At 36.1% G+C, this 22,902-nt stretch overlaps 1 protein-coding gene across 3 annotated transcripts in view; it reads right to left on the bottom strand.

The window, feature by feature from the left end:
• Positions 1-16,955, bottom strand: part of LOC107914370 (callose synthase 3) — a 52,649-nt gene extending 35,694 nt beyond the window's left edge. The window contains exons 1-9 of one of the 3 annotated variants that reach the window (XM_041099892.1): positions 16,814-16,955; positions 16,671-16,708; positions 16,173-16,418; positions 15,278-15,378; positions 14,105-14,229; positions 13,896-13,989; positions 13,626-13,736; positions 13,433-13,549; positions 13,234-13,326 (exon numbers count right to left, since the gene is read on the bottom strand). In XM_041099892.1, the coding sequence (XP_040955826.1) occupies positions 13,234-13,326; positions 13,433-13,549; positions 13,626-13,736; positions 13,896-13,989; positions 14,105-14,229; positions 15,278-15,378; positions 16,173-16,359 (828 nt within the window). In that variant the 5' untranslated portion in view covers positions 16,360-16,418; positions 16,671-16,708; positions 16,814-16,955. Of the gene's footprint in view, positions 1-13,233; positions 13,327-13,432; positions 13,550-13,625; positions 13,737-13,895; positions 13,990-14,104; positions 14,230-15,277; positions 15,379-16,172; positions 16,419-16,599; positions 16,709-16,813 lie in introns of those variants that run through there. The other 2 variants (XM_041099891.1, XM_041099893.1) reach the window with 2 other exon arrangements.
• Positions 16,956-22,902: the final 5,947 nt, after the last annotated feature.

The raw sequence follows: 22,902 nt of genomic DNA, 5'->3' as shown, positions 1-22,902 counted from the left end.
AAATTTTTTTTTTTTTTCAGACACTGCCCAGTCTGAGTACTAGTCGCTTCAAAATCATATCTGGTTCACAACTCAAAATCATTTGTGATTTTCCCTGAACTAGACTCATGTCCCCACCTATGTATTTTTTTCTAGAATTTTGGTCGGGCCAATTAGTACAGTTTATAGTCAAAGTCCCCATGTTACAGGGTCGACTACACTGACCTTTTCCCATTACAACTTGGATATCTCTCTGCACAGAGCTTCAATACTGATGCCGTTGTTCTATGGAAACTAGACTCAGAGAGGAATCCATACATATATGGTATGACCCCTAATTATCCTGGTCAATTTATAGTGAATTTCCAAAAGTCGGAACAGGGAATCCAGAAACTGTTCTGGCCCTGTTCCACAAGAACCCGAATATCTCTTACTGTACTGTTCCTATGATGTTTCGTTACTTCCATATGAAAGTAGATTCATCAAGGTTCGATTACATAATTATTCACTATTTAATTCCACTCCTACGAATTCTTGTGATTTTTCCAATCCACACCACTGCTGCTATCAGCTTCTGTTCAAAGTAAACCTTACCTAATTGGGTTCATGGACCACTAGGGCCTGTCATACATAAGCCCACATATGATCATACTTAGCCATTCATGGCTGTCATTTGCTCAACACTTCCATTCCAACTAAGTTACATCATGAAACCATCTATACATTCATAAATACGCAGGTCTAATGCCATACTCCACTCACAAGCCATTTTCGCATGGCTGTACACTTATACATTCATAAAGTACTCGAAAGACAACGATGGTAGTCCTATACATGCCATATCAAAATCAACCAAAATAGTACCAAAAGAGCCTTTGATAGGTGGGCGACTTCGACTTCAAGATCCGAGTCCGATAGCTGAGAACCAAAAATCTATAAAACAAGGAGCAATGTAACGAGTAAGCAATTATGCTAGTAGTTTGAGCAAGGAATTCCAGCATGCACAAATAATAGCACACATTTAGCTAACGGAATATTTCATAATACGCAATTACCGATATCAAACTTGCTTCACAACATTAACAACCCTTATGTACATACACAATAAACTAACTTGGCCGAAGGCCGGTAGCTCGTTTATCAACTGAGCGAACATTTATTTGTAAGGGCTCGATTAATATTTAACACATACGTAACATATCCCCATATTGGATGTTTTTCGAGTATTCGCTGAAATTTTACAGCAAGCTCATTCATTACCAAATCACGTACCTTCGGGATTTAACCGGATATAGCTCCTCGTTCAAATGCCTTCGGGACATAGCCCGGTTTTAGTAACTCACACAATGCCTTCGGGACTTAACCCGGATTTAACAACTCGCACGAATGCCTTCGGGACTTAACCCGGATTTAACAACTCGCACGAATGCCTTCGGGACTTAACCCGGATTTAACAACTCGCACGAATGCCTTCGGGACTTAACCCGGATTTAGTATCTCGCACAAAGGCCTTCGGATCTTAGTCCGGATATATTCACTTAGCACAAAGCCTTCGGGACTTAGCCCGGACAGCATTCAATTAATCATGCACATCTAACAATAATTCATGGCACATTCATATTTCATTTTCGTTTAAGAAACTCAAACACAAGGCACATATTGTCCTTGTACATTCGGCTCAATAGCCACACATAGAGCATGATTTAATCACATCGAAATTTAAGCTCTCTTACTCAAGAACTTACCTCGGGTGTTGTCGAACGATCCCGCTAACTATTCGACCACTTTTTCCTTCCCTTTATCGGATTTATTTCCCCTTTGCTCTTGAGCTTAATCAAACAAATAAATTGATTTCATCATTTAGGCATCAAAAGATGAACACAAGGCACTTAGCCCATATTCATACATTAGACATTAAAGTCTCATACATGCAAAAATCATGCATCAACACCACATATTAGCTAATTTCTTGCCCTTGACCGAATATGCATGTCCATTTTGGGGTCGATTTCAACACTTAATACACACATGTACACACTAGTAAAGCATCCTCCCCCTTTTCATTAATTTAACACATGCATTGCTCATTAACATGCAAAGTTACATTCGCCTTAGCACACATCTTGCTAGCCGATTCTTCTCCATTTAGCAACCAATGCACATATGTGCTCACACAACAAAAAATGCTAAAAGGAGGTTCAAGAATCATCAAGCCATCATCACATGCATCATTAACAAGCTTCATATTTGCATGCAATGGCATTAACACAACCTCCACCTAGGCCGAATCTTAACTCATCCTCATGCCTCATCACCACAACATCAAACATCAACCAAGAATGATTCATCCATGGTCAAGTGCCATTTCCATCACATAGCAAGATTTAGACCATGGGTTAGGTAGAACTCAAGCTAACAACTAAAACATGCATGCCTCTCATGGAACATCATCAAACATACCTTAGCCTAGCTACATGCATGGCCGAATCTCTTCACCTTTCTTCTTCTTTCCTCCTTAAGATTTTTGGCCAAGGATGAACCAAAGGATGAGAAATTTTCTTTGTTTTTCTTTCTAGTTTTTGGCAAGCATGAAGATGAGAAAAGGATGAACAAAATCCCCCCCCTTTCTCTTGTTTAGCTCACGGCAATGGGGGACAAACACCACACACACATTTTTTTTTTCTTTTGTTTTCCATTTCTTTATTACCCATACTCCTTATTTTATTCTTCCACTAACAAAACATGTTTCATGACATGTTTGCCCATCCTTCCTTGTCATGGCCGGCCACTACTCATTAGGGGGGGAATTTGACATGCAAGTCCCCCCTTTGTCCACATGCACTAGTAGGTCCTCACACATTGACCTATCACATTTTAGAATTTTCTCACATAAGTCCTATTGACTAAATTCACATGAAATCAACCAAATTGAAGCTTGAAATTTTCACACATTCATAATTACATATTCTACACAATAAGTATCACATTCAAACATTTCGGTGACTCGGTTTAGCGGTCCCGAAACCACTTCCCGACTAGGGTCAACTTTGGGCTGTCACAACTCTCCCCCACTTAAGAAATTTTCGTCCCCGAAAATCTTACCGGTAAATAGGTTTGGGTATCGTTCTTTCATCGAGCTCTCGGTCTCCCAAGTAGCTTCCTCGATCCCGAGTTTGAGCCATAACACCTTTACTAGCGGAACTCTTTTGTTTCGCAACTCCTTCACTTCACGAGCTAGGATACGCATCGGTTCTTCTTCATAGCTCATGTCGACTTGAATTTCAACCTCCGATGGGCTAATTATGTGCGATGGATCAGATCGATAGCGTCGAAGCATCGAAACATGAAAGACGTCATGAATCTTTTCAAGCTCCGGGGGTAAAATCAATCTATACGCAACCGGACCAACTCGTTCGGAGATTTCGTACGGCCCAATGAATCTTGGGCTCAACTTGCCCTTACGGCCGAACCTGAGTATCTTTTTCCAAGGTGAAACCTTAAGGAACACTTTGTCTCCCACCTGATACTCGATGTCTTTTCGTTTCAAATCTGCGTACGACTTCTGACGATCCGTGGCTACCTTCAGACTTTCACGGATTACCTTTACTTTCTGCTCAGCATCTTTAATCAAATCAACTCCGAAAATTTTGCTTTCACCGAGCTCGGTCCAAAACAATGGTGTACGGCATTTACGACCGTACAAAGCCTCATAAGGTGCCATCTTAATACTTGATTGAAAACTATTGTTGTAAGCGAATTCAATCAAAGGTAAATACCGTTCCCATGAACTACTGAACTCGAGGATGCAACATCTCAACATATCCTCAAGTATCTGAATTATCCGCTCGGATTGACCATCAGTTTGGGGGTGAAAAGCAGTGCTAAAATGCAGCTTAGTACCCAGAGCTTCTTGCAATTTCTTCCAAAGTCGTGAGGTGAATCTCGGATCTCTATCCGACACGATAAAAACAGGTACCCCGTGTAATCTCACAATTTGATAAACGTACAATTCAGCTAGTTTATCCAATGAAAAATCCGTACGTACGGGGATGAAATGAGCCGACTTAGCCAGTCTATCAACAATAACCCATATCGCAACCCTCTTACTTGCTGACAAGGGCAGTCCGGACACAAAGTCCATTGTGACTCGATCCCATTTCCACTCGGGTATCATGATCGGCTGGAGTAATCCTGAAAGCACTTGATGTTCCGCTTTCACTTGTTGACATATTAAACATCTCGAAACAAAGTCAGAGATGTCCCGTTTCATACCATGCCACCAAAATTGACGTTTCAAATCATTGTACATTTTCGTACTCCCCGGGTGAATTGACATTCGGCTACAATGGGCTTCGTTCAGAATCATCGAAATGAGTTCCGAATTCCTTGGAACACACAAACGATTTCTGATCCTCAAACAATCATCATCATCAATTTGAAACTCCGATTCCTCGTTCGGAAAACACTTAGCCCGTTTTGCAACCAATTCATCATCGACTTTCTGAGCTTCACGAATTTGGTGAGTCAATAATGGTTTAGCTTTTAATTCAGCTACTAATACACTGTCTGGTAGAACAGACAAATGCACGTTCATCGCTCGTAAAGCAAACAATGACTTCCGGCTTAAGGCGTCCGCAACCACGTTAGCCTTTCCCGGGTGGTAATCAATGACAAGCTCGTAATCTTTCAACAACTCAAGCCAACGTCTTTGTCGCAGATTCAAGTCTCGTTGAGTCATCAAATATTTGAGACTTTTGTGATCCGAAAATACATGGCACTTCTCACCAAACAGATAATGTCGCCATATTTTTAAAGCAAACACGATGGCAGCTAGTTCGAGATCATGGGTCGGATAATTCCTCTCGTGTGGCTTCAATTGTCTCGACGCATAGGCCACGACTCGACCTTCTTGCATCAATACGCAACCCAACCCAAGTAGGGATGCGTCACTATAAATGACAAACTCTTTACCTGATTCGGGTTGCACCAAAATTGGAGCTTCAGTCAAATGAGTTTTCAGTTGGTTGAAACTTTTCTGACATTTCTCCGTCCACTCGAACTTAACATCCTTTTGAAGTAGCTTCGTCATTGGTGTGGCTATCATCGAGAAACCTTTCACAAATCGTCGGTAATAACCGGCGAGCCCCAAAAAGCTCCGAACTTCAGTAACATTTCTCGGAGGTTTCCAGTCCAGTATGGCTGAAATTTTGTTCGGGTCAATTCGAATACCCGACGCGGATACCACATGACCCAAGTAGCTAACCTCTCTTAACCAGAGCTCACACTTACTGAACTTAGCATATAACTGCTTATCCCGCAAAATTTGCAGCACTAGCCTCAGATGCTCAGCATGTTCGGTCTCATCTCTTGAATAGACCAAAATGTCATCAATGAACACAACTACGAACTGATCCGAATACGGTCTGAAGATCCGATTCATCAAATCCATAAATACCGCAGGGGCATTAGTGAGCCCAAACGGCATCACTAAGAATTCGTAGTGACCATATCTCGTTCTGAAGGCAGTTTTGGGAATATCTGGATCTTGAATTCGCAACTGATAATAGCCCGATCTCAAATCTATTTTTGAGAACACTGAGGCTCCCTTCAGTTGGTCGAACAAATCATCGATGCGCGGCAACGGATATTTGTTCTTTATCGTCACTTTATTCAGCTGACGATAGTCAATGCACAACCTCATGGTTCCGTCCTTCTTTTTCACGAACAATACTGGTGCACCCCAAGGTGAGAAACTTGGTCGAGCGAAACCTCTCTCCGTCAGTTCTTGCAACTGAGCTTTCAACTCCTTTAACTCGGTTGGTGCCATACGATACGGAGCTATCGAAATCGGCGTAGTCCCAGGTACAAGCTCAATACCAAACTCTACCTCCCGAACATGTGGTAAACCCGGTAATTCTTCCGGAAAAACATCCGGGTATTCACAAACCACCGGCACAGATTCGGGTTTCTTTTCTAATTCTTTGTCAACAAGCACATATGCAAGGTATGCTTCGCACCATTTTCTTACATATTTCTGTGCCAACATTGCTGATATTACAGCTGGCATCCCCTCCAAGTCCGCAGACTCAATTCGGACTACTTCGTTATTTGCGCACCTCAAATCAATAGTCTTGCTCTTGCAATTCACAATCGCATCATGCGCGGTCAACCAATCCAACCCAAGGATAACATCAAATTCATCAAACGGCAAAAGCATCAAGTCCGCTGGAAAACAGGAACCTCGAATTTTCCAGGGGACATTTCTTACACACTTTGTCGACAAGCACGTAACGACCCAAGGGATTTGACACCCGAATTACAAACTCAGTAGACTCAATAGGTAAAGTCTTACTGGATGCTAAGGTTTCACATATGTAAGAATGGGTAGAACCGGGGTCAATCAAAGCAATTACATTAGTATCAAAGAGGGTGAATGTACCGGTAATAACATCAGGCAAAGAAGCATCCTCGCGGGCACGTATAGCATAAGCTCTAGCAGGCGCACGGGCTTCGGATCTGGTTATATCATCTCTAGATCCTCTCTGACCACCACCAGCATTGCCCATATTTCCAGATGGTCTACCTCGAGCAGTGGTAGCACCCGGTCTCCCACTCTGATTTGCATTCTGTCCCGACAACCTCGGGCAATCTTTAATGAAGTGGTCCACTGATCCGCATTTGTAACAGGAGCGGTCAGGAAATCTACAACTCCCCGAATGCCATTTACCGCAATATCGGCATTTCGTCATGTCTCGACGTTCATTCCCAACACTGGCGACCGAAGTGCCTCGTGTACCCACAGGGGGTCGATCACGATCTCGTCTAAAAAGGCCCGAAGTGCCTCTAAACTGGCCCGTATCATCTCGAAATCTCTTCGATGTCTGTTGAAGAGACCTTCCCGAGGATCTTTTACGAAACTCTCCAGTTCCCTCATCAACTCTTTGCTTTTCTTTTCTAAGCTCTTCGGCTTTACAAGCTCGTTCAACAAGTACCATGAACTCTCGTATTTCAAGAACACCAACGAACACTTTTATATCTTCATTCAGCCCATCCTCGAAGCGTTTACACATAATAGCTTCGGACGAAACACATTCCCGAGCGTATTTGCTAAGTCTAACAAATTTTCGCTCGTAATCAGTAACCGACATGGAGCCTTGCTTAAGCTCAAGAAATTCCTTCCGTTTTTGATCAACAAATCTCTGACTGATATACTTTTTCCGAAACTCAGTTTGGAAAAACTCCCAAGTTACTTGCTCTCGGGGCACAATAGAAGTCAGAGTACTCCACCAATAGTAGGCAGAATCACGTAGCAAGGAGATAGCACACTTTAGACATTCATCGGGTGTACAAGATAGCTCATCGAGTACCCGGATAGTGTTGTCCAGCCAAAATTCAGCTTGCTCGGCATCATCGCTATCCATAGCCTTAAATTCAGTAGCCCCATGTTTTCGGATTCTGTCAACTGGGGGCTTATTTGACCTTATTTGGTCAGTTACCGGTGGTATTGTAGGTGCGGGGGTAGTATTTGTCGGGAATGGAGGTTGTGGAACAGCCATATTAGTTCGAATGTATTGGTTGAACCAATCATTCATCACGCTATAAAATGCTTGTCTAGCTTCATCATTCGGATTACTAGCATTAGGTTGAGAGTCTACCGGCACTGCCCCTTGCGCGGGAGCAGGCCCTACACTCTCAAGATCATCAGCTACCTCTCGGTCACGATCGGGATCCATTACTATAAACACATTTACAATTGTCAGAAGTCACCACACTATCAAGTAATCACATAAAATGGCATGTATAGCTAGACCCAACACATTACGGTAGTCCTAGAATCGACTAAACCGTAGCTCTGATACCAATAAAATGTAACACCCCGAACCCGAGACCGACACCGGAGTCGGACACGAGATGTTAACAAACTTTGAAAAATTTTTTTTTTTTTTTTCAGACACTGCCCAGTCTGAGTACTAGTCGCTTCAAAAATCATATCTTGAGTTTCACAACTCAAAAATCAGTTTTGTGATTTTTCCCTGAAACTAGACTCATGTCCCCACCTATGTATTTTTTTCTAGAATTTTTGGTCGGGCCAATTAGTACAGTTTATTAGTCAAAGTCTCCCATGTTACAGGGGTCGACTACACTGACCTTTTCCCATTACAACTTGGATATCTCTCTGCACAGAGCTTCAATACTGATGCCGTTTGTTTCTATGGAAACTAGACTCAGAGAGGAATCCATACATATATGGTATGACCCCTAATTATCTCTGGTCAATTTATAGTGAATTTCCAAAGTCGGAACAGGGAATCCAGAAACTGTTCTGGCCCTGTTCCACAAGAACCCGAATATCTCTTACTGTACTGTTCCTATGATTGTTTCGTTACTTCCATATGAAAGTAGATTCATCAAGGTTCGATTACATAATTTATTCACTATTTAATTCCACTCCTACGAATTCTTGTGATTTTTCCAATCCACACCACTGCTGCTATCAGCTTCTGTTTTCAAAGTAAACCTTACCTAATTTGGGGTTTCATGGACCAACTAGGGCCTTGTCATACATAAGCCCACATATGATCATACTTAGCCATTCTAGTGGCTGGTCATTTGCTCAACACTTCCATTCCAACTATAGTTACATCATGAAACCATCTATACATTCATAAATACGCATGGTCTAATGCCATACTCCACTTCTACAAGCCATTTTCGCATGGCTGTACACTTATACATTTCATAAAGTACTCGAAAGACAACGATGGGTAGTCCTATACATGCCATATCAAAATTCAACCAAAATAGTACCCAAAAGAGCCTTTGATAGTGTGGGCGACTTCGACTTCAAGATCCCGAGTCCGATAGCTGGAGAACCAAAAATCTATAAAACAGAGGAGCAATGTAACGAGTAAGCAATTTATGCTTAGTAAGTTTGAGCAAGGAATTCCAGCATGCACAAATAATAGCACACATTTAGCTAAACGGAATATTTCATAATACGCAATTTACCGATATCAAACTTGCTTCACAACATTAACAACCCTTATGTACATACACAATAAACTAACTTGGCCGAAGGCCGGTAGCTCGTTTATCAACTGAGCGAACATTTATTTGTAAGGGCTCGATTAATATTTAACACATACGTAACATATCCCCATATTGGGATGTTTTTCGAGTATTCGCTGAAATTTTACAGCAAGCTCATTCATTACCAAATCACGTACCTTCGGGATTTAACCGGATATAGCTCCTCGTTCAAATGCCTTCGGGACATAGCCCGGTTTTAGTAACTCACACAATGCCTTCGGGACTTAACCCGGATTTAACAACTCGCACGAATGCCTTCGGGACTTAACCCGGATTTAACAACTCGCACGAATGCCTTCGGGACTTAACCCGGATTTAACAACTCGCACGAATGCCTTCGGGACTTAACCCGGATTTAGTATCTCGCACAAAGGCCTTCGGATCTTAGTCCGGATATATTCACTTAGCACAAAGCCTTCGGGACTTAGCCCGGACAGCATTCAATTAATCATGCACATCTAACAATAATTCATGGCACATTCATATTTCATTTTCGTTTAAGAAACTCAAACACAAGGCACATATTGTCCTTGTACATTCGGCTCAATAGCCACACATAGAGCATGATTTAATCACATCGAAATTTAAGCTCTCTTACTCAAGAACTTACCTCGGGTGTTGTCGAACGATCCCGCTAACTATTCGACCACTTTTTCCTTCCCTTTATCGGATTTATTTCCCCTTTGCTCTTGAGCTTAATCAAACAAATAAATTGATTTCATCATTTAGGCATCAAAAGATGAACACAAGGCACTTAGCCCATATTCATACATTAGACATTAAAGTCTCATACATGCAAAAATCATGCATCAACACCACATATTAGCTAATTTCTTGCCCTTGACCGAATATGCATGTCCATTTTTGGGGTCGATTTCAACACTTAATACACACATGTACACACTAGTAAAGCATCCTCCCCCTTTTCATTAATTTAACACATGCATTGCTCATTAACATGCAAAGTTACATTCGGCCTTAGCACACATCTTGCTAGCCGATTCTTCTCCATTTAGCAACCAATGCACATATGTGCTCACACAACAAAAAATGCTAAAAAGGAGGTTCAAGAATCATCAAGCCATCATCACATGCATCATTAACAAGCTTCATATTTTGCATGCAATGGCATTAACACAACCTCCACCTAGGCCGAATCTTAACTCATCCTCATGCCTCATCACCACAACATCAAACATCAACCAAGAATGATTCATCCATGGTCAAGTGCCATTTCCATCACATAGCAAGATTTAGACCATGGGTTAGGTAGAACTCAAGCTAACAACTAAAACATGCATGCCTCTCATGGAACATCATCAAACATACCTTAGCCTAGCTACATGCATGGCCGAATCTCTTCACCTTTCTTCTTCTTTCCTCCTTAAGATTTTTGGCCAAGGATGAACCAAAGGATGAGAAAATTTTTCTTTGTTTTTCTTTCTAGTTTTTGGCAAGCATGAAGATGAGAAAAGGATGAACAAAATCCCCCCCCTTTCTCTTGTTTAGCTCACGGCAATGGGGGGACAAACACCACACACACATTTTTTTTTTCTTTTGTTTTCCATTTCTTTATTACCCATACTCCTTATTTTATTCTTCCACTAACAAAACATGTTTCATGACATGTTTTGCCCATCCTTCCTTGTCATGGCCGGCCACTACTCATTAGGGGGGGGAATTTGACATGCAAGTCCCCCCTTTGTCCACATGCACTAGTAGGTCCTCACACATTGACCTATCACATTTTAGAATTTTCTCACATAAGTCCTATTGACTAAATTCACATGAAATCAACCAAATTGAAGCTTGAAATTTTCACACATTCATAATTACATATTCTACACAATAAGTATCACATTCAAACATTTCGGTGACTCGGTTTAGCGGTCCCGAAACCACTTCCCGACTAGGGTCAACTTTGGGCTGTCACAAGTTAATTGTTTACTCAAGAAGAAACCGAAATCAAAAAAGTAGAATCCATCAAATTCATCATCAAGAATTCGACCGCAAGATCTAGTCAAAAGTCCAGGTAAAGCTCATATTCCAACCAATGAATATTCTGATTTAGATATTCCAATTGCTAAAAGAAAAAGTGTTAGAAATGTTGCCAAATATCCCATGTCTAATTTTGTGTCCTACAAAGCCTTGTCTTCGACATTCTCAGCCTTTGTTTCGTGTCTCAATACTGTGAAAATACCTAAAAATGTGAAAGATGCTTTACAGGTTCCTGAGTGGAAGGAGACTATTTTATAGAAGATGCGTACTCTTGAAAAAACAGGTACATAGGAAACAGAGGAATTACCTGTAAGGAAAAAATTAGTGGGCTGTAAATAGGTGTTCAAAACCAAATTCAAACAAGATGGATCTTTAGATAGATACAAAGCTCAGCTGGTGGCTAAAGGGTACACTCAAACATACATGATAGATTATCTTGAAATATTTACTCCAGTAGCCAAATTAAATTCTGTTAAAGTTCTTTTATCAATTGTTGTTAATCTTGATTGGTCTTTACAATAGCTAGATGTGAAGAATGCTTTCCTAAATGGGAAACTTGAAGAAGTTTACATGGATCCTCCTCCAGGTTTTGCAAAAAAAGTTGAAACTCGAATATGTAAGTTCAGGAAATCTTTGTATGGTCTAAAGCAGTCTCCTCGAGCTTGGTTTGAACAATTCACTCAAGTTGTTAAAAAATAAGGTTACTCACAAAGGCAAGCTGATCACATAATGTTAAAGAACAGCAGTTATTATAGTTTATGTCGATGATATCATTCTTATAGGAGATGATGTGGAAGAAATAAGATGTCTCAAGGAGCATCTTGCATTGGCGTTTGAGATCAAAGACTTGGGTCCAATGAAATACTTTCTTAGAATGGAAATTGCTCAAATCAAAGAAGGGTCTTGTGGTCTTTTAGAAAAAATATGTGATTGATCTTTTAAAAGAGACTGGGATGAGTGGTTGCCGCCCAACTAACACACCAATTGATAAAAGGCAGTACCAAAGATTATTTGGTAAGTTAATTTACTTATCACATACAAGGCCAGACATAGCTTTTGCAGTGTGCTTAGTGAGTCAATTTATGCACTCCCTAATGGAGTAACATGAAGAAGCAGTGTTTCGGATTCTGAGTTACTTGAAGAGTTCACCAGGAAAGAGCTTATTCTTCAAGAAATCCGAACAAAGAGGAATTGAAGCTTATACAGATGCAGACTGAGCAGGCTCAATAACAGATAGAAGATCTACACCAGGATACTGTACATTTGCTTAGGGAAGCCTTATGACTTGGCGAAGCAAAAAACAAAGTGTTGTAGCAAGAAGTAGTGTAGAGGCTGAGTTTAGATCAATGGCTCAAGGAATTTGTGAAATGAAGTTGTTAAAAAGAATTATGGAAGAGCACAAAACCAATAATTTCACCAATGAAGTTGTACTATGATAGCAAAGCTGCCATTAGTATTGCTCACAAGTCACAACCCAGTCCAGCAGGACAAAACTAAACATGTAGAGATTAATAGACACTTTATCAAGGAGAAGATTGAAGAAGGCCAAGTGTGCATGCCATTTGTTTTTTCAAAACAACAGATTGCTGACATACTCACCAAAGGCTTCTTTAAATTTGATTTTCTTGTAAGCAAGTTAGGCATGATTTATATATATGCCCCAACTTCAGGAAGGGTGTTTAGGTAGATAAATCTTGGAATAAATCTTAGAATAAATCATTTGAGATATTCTAAGATTATTTTATTTTATCTTTTAGTAGTTTATTCGAATAAGAAAATTACTTTCCCTTATCTTTTAGTAGTTTATTACAATAAGGGAATTATTTTCTCAATTAGGTTATGACTCTTTTCTCTATTTAAATTCAATTCTTTAGTTAATAAAATATATAGTAGTTTTATTAAGTGCTCTCTTGAAAACTTTCAAATATCGGTTAATATAGGTCAATTTTTCACCACACCAGTATATTTAACCAAATAAAATGTCAAAACCAAAATATCAAATATATTAGAGAGAGAGAGCCATATTTTGGATAAAAATTCAACGCTAAAATTGGCAATATGTAAGAAAAAAAGAGGATAAACATAACCATCACCGTTCTAATATGTTATAGAAAGTTCATGCTCATTAAGAAAAAGAAAACAAAGTTATCCACTTAACAAACACACCTTGGGTTGTTGATCAGGCTTCGGAAATCGTCTTATGTGGACATTGGCAAGCAATAAGATCAGATGTTCCCTTTGATTTGCCACGTTATCTTTCTGAAGAAATCACAACTGAGATATGAGTATAGGTCCAAAAAACATATTAAACCGACTCTTAAACAATATTCTATTGTTAATTTACTCTAGTTAGTTCGTTTTTCACCTGAAACCCAAACATTTCTTGAAGCCAATCTAGAATGTCTTCATCTTTCTTTCTCTTGTGATCATTGGGCCATGGAAGACCCCTTGTGTTACGAAGAGCATAAACAGCTGCTTGGATCTGCAATTTGGTAAATAACAATATGAGAAAAGGGAGAAGTAAATTTTTAGTTCAAAAATACAAATTCAAAACATACCTCAGGGTATTGCATAATAGCCTGGTTTGCACTATCAGGATCAAGAGGAAGGATGTTGTAGGGAACCAAAATTTGTGTTTGTTCTGCAACTTTATCTTGAGCTTCCAAAATCTGCATAAACCCTAATAATTATAACCTCCTTCACATATAGAATTTTGAAATTAGTAGTTCATAATTTTCTAGCAAATTAATCTTAGCTAGTGAAAGATATCTACATCAAACAAGACACCATCAAAAAATGATAACAAGTCAAGAAATCTAAAAGAGTACCTCACGGTCCACTTCAATAGATTGTGTCAAATTGACAGCCTTTAAAACCTCAAAAAGAACATTCGCAGTCTGGTATGCTTTAGTGAGTTGTGCCCTACAAAGGAACAAAAAATTTACCATCAAATGAAAAACTTCGAATAAAATTTCCACAAAAACTCATCCAAATAACTTGAATATTAAAAATATCACCATGTAATCTGATGACTTACCGATCAGCCTTATCAGCAGCATTTGTCAAGGCCTGGATGTATTTTTTGTAATAGTGTTGATAAAAACTTTGCATTTCACGAGCATCACTTTTCTTAACCCTTCCCTGTAGAGTTGGATCGTTCTCCTGTAATAACAAGATCATATCTCCTCATGAGAACAATAGCAAAAAAGGGATGTGAAACTAGAAGTATAAACATGTACAAATGAAAACATGCAAGGATGCTTTGATAGTCTAATCTGGAAACTTCTAAGAACTACATAAGATCAAACAAAATAATATGCTTTGCTAAAGCCATTAAGTATCAGACAAATTAATTTGAAAATTCCAGCTCATGATGATTTTTAAACAAATATTGCATGTCCTTTTCTATGTTCCAGGGAAATATAAGCAATTTGTCATGATTCATGAACAATAAATGTCTATTGTCACAACTAAGCCTCACGTCACAAATCACTGTTGGAATATAATCACCCTTGGGCTTATCAGCACAAAGCATCTAATGCAAAGTTATGTATGAGCTAACATAAGTTTCCATAAAAAGAGATAAGCACAAAAATTCATATAGCAAAAAGGACAAACAAGCTTACAACAGATGCGTCCCTTGCATGAGAGAAAGGAAGAAGAGAGACAGTAATTTAGAGCTAGTTTAACATAGAGCCTCAGAGGAATTCTAATACAAGTGAAATTGAACAAGCAGATAAGCTCATTCTCAATTAGCCAATTTGTGAAAAACCTTCTGGCGTGCCTAGATTTCCCAAAAAACAGAAACAAACTGCAGGAATGGTAAATCACATTCATACGAAAGAAGCCAAAAGCCTGGAACCGACTTTCAAGTGATCCCAAAGTTCTAAAGAACAATTCTAACAACAACAACAAAATTTATTATAAAACAGTCTATGTTCTCCCTCCCTTGTATAAAGCATTATAATTTCTGTATGATAACTCTTACTCCAAGAACATGTTTAACAAAATACAATTTTTTGACGGTGTGATAGAAGTAAAGTGAACAGATGATTCATTATTTGCCCACAGATAATTAACCCCAATGCTTATAAAGCACACCATTATTGTCACACTAATCTACCCAAATTGCAAAAACATTTCTACATTTCAAAGGCCCTTCAAATATATGCTAAGAAAAATCTTTAGATGAAAACACAACTATACTCACTCTTTCAAGACGCTGAAGGAGTGCTGTTTTAAATTGGCGAACACCACGTCCACTAGAAGTGGGATCCAACCTGTGAGCTTTCTCAAATGCATAGAATCGGCCTACAAAGAATACCATAAATTCTACTTAAAACTGCAGACAATATAACAGAATCACACAGCTCGTAACCATGAAGTAAGAAGCAGATTAGAGCAAGAATGAAAAGAAATAAGCTATTCCAAGATGCTTATTACTGAAAATAGACATATAAATAAACATGCTTATAGATGTAAAAAGTATGTTACAAACATAAAATAAGGAATTTTATATATCAGCCCCAAAGCAAAACTATGTAGTGATGTCAAACATCCACTAAATTACCGACACTCTAAAAAAGTATGATTTTAAGATCTTGAGGACGGGAAAAAGTATTATTTCTTGACCATTTGGGCGAAATAACAGATCACATTTTTATATTTTTTTAGATACTCCTAATATAACAAACAATAGGTCCAAAAAATCCATTTTTAAACAAAACAACCAAAAGCTAGCTAGGTATATATTCCTAACCAGAGTAAGTATCTTAACAAGAAAGTGATGCAACTAAAAGCAAAAGTACTACAAAAATAATTAACTCAGTGAAGTAGAAAACAGCATGCACCAACATGTCAAGAGACAAGACATTATGTATATCTTCACAGGTATGTGCAAAAAACACCGAATGTATATCCAGCAGCACAATAAGGGTTAACAAAGCTGGTTAGATTTATTGTTATTCAAAACTGCTCCAGAATAAACCTAGCTCATACTAACAGCTAGAAACTGACATTAAAATAATACTGCAAGTAACAGCATTAAGTAAAAATCACACAAAAACCAAAATCATATATGAAAGCAAACTAAATAAAAAACTTACAGAGGTAAGCCACCCTTGGGTTGCTTGATTCGACCTCATTGGCAACACGGAGAATGGGTGCAATCTCGCTAAGAGAAGATGGCACCACCTCACTGTCAAAAGCGGTCTCTCCTAGATTACCAGCAGTCTGCGTTCGGGTGATCCGCCTCATCAGCTGTGACTGATCTGACCCCCTGCTAGAGGACATTTTTGCCCTCGTCTTCCACTCAAAATCTCAACAGAGTAAAAAGGAAAACACTCACTTCCCTGCGACATAAAAAAACATCCTTTTAGAAACATATAAGTACAACATCAGAACCAAAATTTAACCCCTAGCTCAACTTAAACAAACAAAACAAAACAAAAAATTCAGAAGCCAAGAAAGCAAAAGCAAGTAAATCTAGCATTCGAAAGAGAAGAAAAAGACGGGTGAGAGCAAAGAAACTACAGTAACGCCAAGTAAAAATTAACAGATCAGGCAAAGTAAAATAAAGTAGCTGGGAAAAGAAAGTGAAGTACCAGATCACTAGAAAGAAGATTTTAAGCTACTAAACCATCTGCATAAATAGGAAAAGGTTAAACACTGGAACAGTAAAGGTAATATGAGGAGAAAATTAGAAAGAAAAACTGCATTATAGAGTGAGAAACAGAAGGGCGGCTACTTTAAGCTACTTAACCTCAATGGAAGCAAAGCAGAGAGTGAAGCTAAGAAAAAACACAAGTCTACATTACAACCCACACCTAAGGTCTTTCTGGTAAGTGGATTCAAATTTCCAAAAAGTGGTAAGATTCTTTATGATCTCAAGTAAAGTTATTGGGAAAAAAGAAAAAGTAGCCGTTTCAAAACCATGAAAGGACCATTTTATCCTCAGTAAATTCATTATTATTCAATATTTACTGATACTATATTTCATCCTCGGTGTTAAAAAAGGAAAAGGAAAATCAACGAGAGATAATGTATAGTAATTTCAGAATTCTCCCCTTTTTGTTAGGTAGCGCGAAAAAGATTGAATTGGTAGTAAATTAGAAGTTTGATTAAAAGAAAGAGGTAAGCATCTTAAAAAGAAAAAATTTCATAAGATCAGATCCAACGGTTGGAGATGATTGTCTGTTTACTTTGTCCTTCTGTTTCCAACTGGACCCCACAATCACACAGAAATTCTTTTGCAGTTAAACTTAATGATGCAAAAGGTAAAATAATATTTTTAGCTTTATAATTTTTTTGATAATTTAATTTTTATCCTTTGAAAACACATTAACAATTCTAAAAGATTTTAAAAATTAACTTTTTTGCATATTTTAAATAAAAACTTAAAATTTTATTTTTAAAAAAAAATTTAATTTAAAAAAAAATTGTTTTAAAACTCTTCAAAATTGAAAAAACAAAAATTATTTTAAAAATATAAAAAAATTCATAATTTAATGTTATCTATACCAGACTGGCCAGTCGGGCTGGTTGGACTGGAAACCAATTGGGTATTGGTTGAGTGAGAGGTAAAAAATCGGTTGACTAGTAAATTGATAAAGACTAGTTACATCGAGCCAAAAAAATCGGTTGAACCGACAGTTGAACATATTTCTAACTAGTCTAACCAATTTGTTCTCAAAATGACCGATCTCACAGATTCAAAGTAAATAAATTATTAAAATAAAATTATTAAAAAAATTATAAAAATCAGTTCAATTATCAGTTCAATGGCTTTTTAGCTCAACTCAACAAGTTCGTACTAGATTATGGGTCAACAGGTTTTTTAAAATTTTAAACTTTTTTAGCCCTCAATATTTATATGTTTTGTCAAGTTGGTCCATGCACTTTAAAAGTATGTAAAGCTTTTTTTAATTTAAAATTTATTTTTTATATATATTTTAAAAAAACATAAAATAAAAAAAATTATATTTTAAAAAAATCAAATATATGGAAAAAACACAAAAATATTTAAAAATAAAAAATAAAAATATTTTATTTAAAAATATAAAAAAATTCAATATTCAATATTATCTAAATTAAGATCGATTAGATCAGGAATCGGTTAGGCTATTGGTCCTATGAGAAGTAAAAAAATCGATTGACCCATGAACTCGTACCAGTTGGTTGAATCGAGCTAAAAAAAACCAGCTCAAACAGTTTTTAATATATTTTTTTTAATAACTTTTTTGCTTTGAACCAACCAAACTAGTCATTTTGGGAACCAATTGGTCAAACTAATTCAAAATCAGTTCAACTACTAGTTCAATCAATTTTTTAGCTTGGTTCAATCAATCCATATTGATACACGAGTCAACCAATTTTTACCTTTCTAGACCGATACCCCAATTGGTTCTTGGTCCAACCGATCTGATTGGCCAGTCCGATCCAATTTAGATAACATTGAATTTTGGATTTTTATATTTTAATTTTTCTTTTATTTTTAAACAGTTTTTATTTTTCATAAATTTTTTATTTTTTTAAAAATTATAATTTTTTTGTTTTTATTTAAAATATAAAAAATATTTTTACAACTTTTTATGTACTTTTAAAGGGTAAGGATCAAATTGACAAAAAATATAAATATTGAGAGTTAAATTTTATTTTATCTTTGACGCAGTTAAATTTAATAACAAAATTACATGAAGAGATCAATAATTTTAAATAAAAAATTACAATAACTCAAAATCTCAAAAATTAAAGTATAGAAACTAAATTTTAAATTTTAAAAAAACAAAAATATTTCAACGCATTTAAACCTTAATAAAAATGGAACCTTTCATTAGTGGATTGTTTAATATAAAGTTAATTACTATTTACAATTATAATTTTCATAGTTTATATTTTCCACGCATTTAAACCTCAATAAAAATGGGCAGCTTTCGTTAGTGGATTGTTTAATATAAAGTTAACCATTATTTACAATGCATCATTGTTATCCAAGTTATAAGAAGTCGTGATTCAACATAACCTTTTTATGATAAACATTTTCATATGTCATATCATTTTATCATTTATACCTAGATTGGACACAAGTCACGATATAGTCACACTTATATAGTCCAACCTCATATTTCTTGATATTCTGAATAGACTACAATAAACAAATAAGTGTGATATCTCATATCAATTTATTTGAGTATGGTCATACATTTCTAGTCTCACTTTATCAAGTGACCTAATATATTACTCCCATTATATAGGAGATGATCAATCATATCTCATTACATGGACTGTGGTATACCCAACATCAATATTTATTGTATAACCTGTTACGGTATACATTTGACTGTATCAAAATATATAACCCACGATGTCGAGACAATGATGATCTCAAGTCTGAAGATCATATACATAGTTATCACTATGAGTAATGTTTGTGACTATTGCATAATAATCCAAGAAACATATTCATGGTGGGTCAGGCTAGTATGTTGTTCTCTAACACATACTTATGTATTGATTTTGACATCCCTATGTTAATGACAACACTTTGTCATCAATCAACTACACATTAGTCTTAATGCATCATTATAGTCTAAGCCCACAATAACAATTGGCTAAGGACCTTTTAAGAATAATCATATTATTCTCAAGACTTTATTATTAATCAATTTATTTATATACATAGAAAAAGAAATTGAAATAACAATGGCATTGCTTATATTAATAACGAGGTAAAATGAGTATGTAATTACAACCATCTCATAATTGGTCTTTGAGCATACTTTAACACATATGACCTTTTGATCAGAGTGTCGAGTTTCTACTGAGCAACCATCAAATTAATTATCCTAGACTATTAAACCAAAACAGTTTGGCCTCCAAACGTGTGCTTTACTTTGTCTATCATCGCTTTAGTGGAATCACAACTCTCTAGTTGTTTTTGTAAGGTATTTGTCACACTTGCTAGTATATAGTAACGAGCTATCTTATTATATTCCTTCTAACAAATTCTTACCCTATGTTTATCATAGCTTAGGACAATATCGAGATTTTTTTTGCAATCTTTATAGTTGTTTCCATTCAGTTTGTTCTTAGTTAGGATATTAATTGAGGGAGTTGGTGTCATTTTTGAATTGAAAAATAAAATGTCCATCCTTTAATTATCATGTATTTAAGCAAATATTCCAAAATTTTGCAACATACATATGCTTTTAAATAATGCATGTGTCATGCATTAAACCTTGAAAACATTTGTAAGCTATTACAATGATAATTCATACACTCACTAAATTAAGTTATTGTAGGGTAATCTTAACCAACTAGTAAGAACATGGATTTCCATCCAATTAATACGTGAACTTAATTCATTAGACATTCACACATACTAATAATCGTTTCACTTTTGGTCACTATTCTAACTTAAGTAGAGCTTCGTGGGAAGTTACTTAACTAGAATAATCTTTAGTGCATAAGCAGAAACTAGACACCCATCATAAATATGTACTACATATGAATCATCATGGGACAATCTCAACGAGTAACATATATGACTAGTTATCCTCTTAAGGAAATCTCCCTAGTGAAGTCCTGCATTATAATACTTATCATGGGGTGTGTCTAGGGTAAAATCGGCTTGAAGTATTATCTTTTGAATCGGGTGCCCTAAGTATAGTATATTTTTTTGTATACTTGTAATTTTTTTGAACATGTTGGTTTAATAAAATTACTCATGAATTACATTAATTCCTTTTGTATATTGTCCTCAATGGTTTTTGCACGCAAAATAAAATAGAAGCAAATATTAGCTTGCCAATTGTCTAATATTTAACTAATACTAAGCAGTATTATGTAGTAGGATCTTAATACAAAAAAAAACAACTTATATTCGTAGATGAATCTAAACATGTCCTTAGTCTAATCGAGAATCAGAAATCAATTGAAAGACTAATATGTCGTCTATCAAGTCTAATTGGGGAGATGTTTTATCTTGGGCATCAAAGTAAATGACTCCCAAAAGATAGAGACATAGATATGACTGACTAGATTGACAGTACATTACACATGACCCAAGTAGAATAGATCCTAAATCTGTTAATAGATTTGTTCACTTGTGACGTTCATAGTGTGACATACCTTAATCCTTAGTGAATGATGGACAATGTACGTGTGACTCGTATACTTTGATATAAATAAAAGCCTGAGTTCGAATATATAAAGAATCAAAAGTTGGTATGTTGGGTATACGACTTCTACAATATGTAGCATCATTCACAATACTGGAATTCATAACCCAAGAAATGGGTAAATGATATCCTCTCATTGCCATTACATGATAGATGAAAATATACGTGGCCACGGGTCATTTTTCTTTTTGATGAATGACTTGATTACTATTTGATAGTAATTGACTTTTCATAAAGGAATATGTTGTAACAACCCTAAATTCAGTGGTGTCAAAAAATTTAATTTTGAGACCTCAATTTTGTAAATCGAACATTAAATATTTACAAAGTTATTGTATGGGTGAATTGAATTTTGGATAGGTAATTTTGTTGAATTAGTGGCTACTTAAGGTACAATGACTAAATTGTAAAAGTGGTAAAAGTTCAATTACTATAGATTTTTAATTAAAAACATGGAATAAAGATTAAAATGACAAATATACCATTTTAATATATATAGTGGACGGTAGGTTGATTAATTTCATTATAATTTTGGTAAAAAATGAAATAAATAATAATTTGTAAAATAACCAGATATAGTGGAAGGAAATAGAAGACTTCATCTTCTCCATACTCTCAAAATCGAAATTGAATAAAAGAAACAAGAGCTCAATGTAATTGTAGGGTTTCAAAACTTTCAATCAAAAAATAGTTAGTGCAATTTAGTCATTTTCTTGTAATTTTCATACTTTTAAGATTATGAGAGTTTAATCTAGCTAGCCCATGCATCAATTTGTGAAACTGTTAAGGTTTTAGAAAGTTACCATTAATGATTTCTTGAAGTTTTAGGTGTTAAATTGATTGAATTTAAGATTAGATTTGAAAAGGGACTAAATTGTGAAGTTATTTGATAGTTTTGTACATTAGGGACTAAAATGTACAAACTATTATTTTTTATAGAAATGAGGAATAAGGGGTCTCTAATGAGAAATAATGAAATCGGATGTTGAATTTGAGCTTTGAATTGAAAGATATGTTAGTCCTAGTTTTAAGGACTGACTTGAATACAATACAAACTTTGTATAAAATGATGATTGATTGTGAAATTGATTGAATATTAATGACATTGTATGTTTATGTTAATCCGTAGCTAACGTTGACCTAGATTCCTCAAGAGGGAAGGGAAAAGCTAAAGCCGTCAACGAATAGCTCGGAGTTTTAAGTTTGTATTTCTACAGTTCAAATTGTTTAAATTGTTGCTTAACTGCATAGTATAACATAGTAAGATATTGAGGTGAGTTGGGATTGATAAGTTGATTTTTATTGGTATGAAAATGTTGATATTTGAAATGAAAGACTAAATTGAATAAAAAGAAAAATAATATAAATTGATTAAAATGTGAAATTGAATTGGATTTGGACTGATTCATGCTATTATATGAATGAAATGATCATTTAATTAATGAATTGAATATGATAAATTGTGAATTGATTATAATTGTAAATTGAATGGTTGTTACCCTATTAATTGTTCGGGCAGAGTTAGATATAACTGGTATGCAATAGGATAGATCGAGTACAGGTTAGCACGAGTTACTTTGACTACGAGTCGATGAGTGCTGGGCACATTTATACTTCGGTTATATCGATGAGCGTAGGGCACAACTTACTTACTTCG

The sequence above is a fragment of the Gossypium hirsutum genome, chromosome D08, assembly GCF_007990345.1.
Source record: "Gossypium hirsutum isolate 1008001.06 chromosome D08, Gossypium_hirsutum_v2.1, whole genome shotgun sequence".
In the NCBI taxonomy this organism is placed as follows: Eukaryota; Viridiplantae; Streptophyta; class Magnoliopsida; order Malvales; family Malvaceae; genus Gossypium; species Gossypium hirsutum.
The sequence above is the reverse complement of the archived record's forward strand: the minus strand, read 5'-3'. Positions and strand labels throughout refer to the sequence as shown.